Source organism: Littorina saxatilis, unplaced genomic scaffold (genome assembly GCF_037325665.1).
Source record: "Littorina saxatilis isolate snail1 unplaced genomic scaffold, US_GU_Lsax_2.0 scaffold_2004, whole genome shotgun sequence".
Classification (NCBI taxonomy): Eukaryota; Metazoa; Mollusca; class Gastropoda; order Littorinimorpha; family Littorinidae; genus Littorina; species Littorina saxatilis.
This window is the reverse complement of record NW_027126095.1, coordinates 2,501-4,421: the sequence shown is the minus strand read 5'-3', so window position 1 is coordinate 4,421 and position 1,921 is coordinate 2,501. Positions and strand designations below refer to the sequence as shown.

At 42.3% G+C, this 1,921-nt stretch overlaps 1 protein-coding gene across 1 annotated transcript in view; it reads right to left on the bottom strand.

Moving 5' to 3' along the window:
• Positions 1-1,750: 1,750 nt before the first annotated feature.
• The window catches only part of LOC138954533 (uncharacterized), a gene marked incomplete at its 5' end in the record, with an annotated part of 2,389 nt that continues 2,218 nt past the window's right edge, over positions 1,751-1,921 (bottom strand). Inside the window, one exon of the mRNA XM_070326353.1 lies at positions 1,751-1,872. Coding sequence (XP_070182454.1) covers positions 1,819-1,872 — 54 coding nt within the window. The remainder of the gene's footprint in view (positions 1,873-1,921) is intronic.

The window sequence follows — 1,921 nt, the reverse complement described above, 5'->3', positions numbered from 1 at the left end:
GGCTCAAAATAGGTCTTAAGATGGATGTTATTTAGTGTAATGAAGAGATTATAAAAACCAAAAAAAAGCTATGAGAAAGAAAGTATGAAAGAATGATGCCCTTTCTCCGGTGAAAGTTCTGCTGATTGTGGTAACTTTTTTTTCTGTCTAAAACAGGCATCAGGTTAACTGAACGAGCTGTTTGAGGGGGTGGTGATCCTAACACTGGCCTATGGCAACACTGGCCTATGGCAGCTACAACAAAGCTCTGCATACACAGCAAGACTACAATGCAACAGTGCCCAGACTTTGACTGCTACAGGCTGCTTTCCCATGCAAAGTACAAATGCAAGTGTCCATAAACCAGGGTTTAATACAAAGTCATGTAGTATGTGAGTGAGTTCTGATGAAAAAGTGATTGTGTTGTAATATTGGTTATTACTGAGTGTTGATGTTACAATGATTACATTATAAAAACAACAACAGAACAATGTGAAGAGCAAACTTCTTCTGTGGGCATGCAAGTGAGTTAATCTTGTGTGTGTGTGTGTGAAACTATATGTGACTGAGTGTTACAAATTTAAATGACAACAGTTTTCTTGATAGCCTTTAAAAACAACAACAAATACATACATTTAACAATCAAACAAATATAGGCACCTCAAAAAAAGTTGTATGTACACCTTCGTGGCTGGTGATGCATTCTTGCTCCCCTGCAAGTTTTCATTCTACAATGTACCTCAGGCTAGCTTCCTCTCTCTCTCAAATCTGCCCCTCCCACACAATACAACAGGTACAGTGGCCACTCTGACACCAGTCTCTGAAATAATCAAGAACAGTTAAAACTGCGATGAGCTGTTGTTCTTTTACTCGTGAATGCAATGCATGAACACTTAAACAATATCCCACTTATTCGCGAGTGCGTTGACAAGGCGAGAGTGAAAAAATAGCACAGACTCGAAAGCAGACGATAAGTTCAGCACAGAGAGCGGGCGTGTTTACCTTTGATCGCTGAGACAAACAGTGTCGCAATTTTCATCGTCACTGTTTCACTACTGCTGGAAGTGGCCTCCACCCTCATCTTTCATGCTTGATTCGAGGAGAGAAACCGGTAGTTCGAACATGTACGGTTCAATTTCGTCTGCAGTTACGCTTGTTGTCATGTTGGTAAACAACCATCTCCACACGGTGTGACGTCACGGATAATTTATTCATAAGCCAGTCTCGCGAAGATCACGCGGCACAATGGCGGGTCGTTTTGGAGAAGAAATCCGTCGCTTCGGTCACAAAATTCGTCGGATTACGGCCTTAGAAGATTCCGAAGTAAACCAAACATTGTTGAAGACGGTAAGAAAGTGGTTTTCTAACTAACTGCAAACATCGGGAAGTGTTCGGTCGCGCAGGAACACGATTCGAAGCGTTTTTGACGCTAAAACAGCGTGGTCTGGTCCTTTAAGGAATTTGTTGCTTGATTTCTCTCTGTCTTTGTTTCGTGTGTATTGAATGCGCGCGCGCGCGTGTGTGTGTGTGTGTGTGTGTGTTCCTGTGTGTGTGTGTGTTCCTGTGTGTGTGTGTGTTCCTGTGTGTGTGTGTGTGTGTGTTCCTGAGTGTGTGTGTGTTCCTGTGTGTGTGTGTGTGTGTGTTCCTGTTTGTGTGTGTGTGTTTCTGCACCTGTATTGAATGTTCTGCGACAAGCTGTATTATCAATTTTACAAACACACACACACACACACACACACACAGACGCACACACGCTCGGCAAAGCAGTTGCTTTAGTGCAGCCAGCAGTATTTATTATCATACACAACTGCTATTATTATCTTGTTACACTGTGAGCAATCAGCTGTCGAAGTCCTGAGCTTGAAGGTGCAGAATAACCAAGACAGTCATCACCTAAAAGTAAAACCAAGGTAGAAGAGATACAATAGTATAGAATACAGAA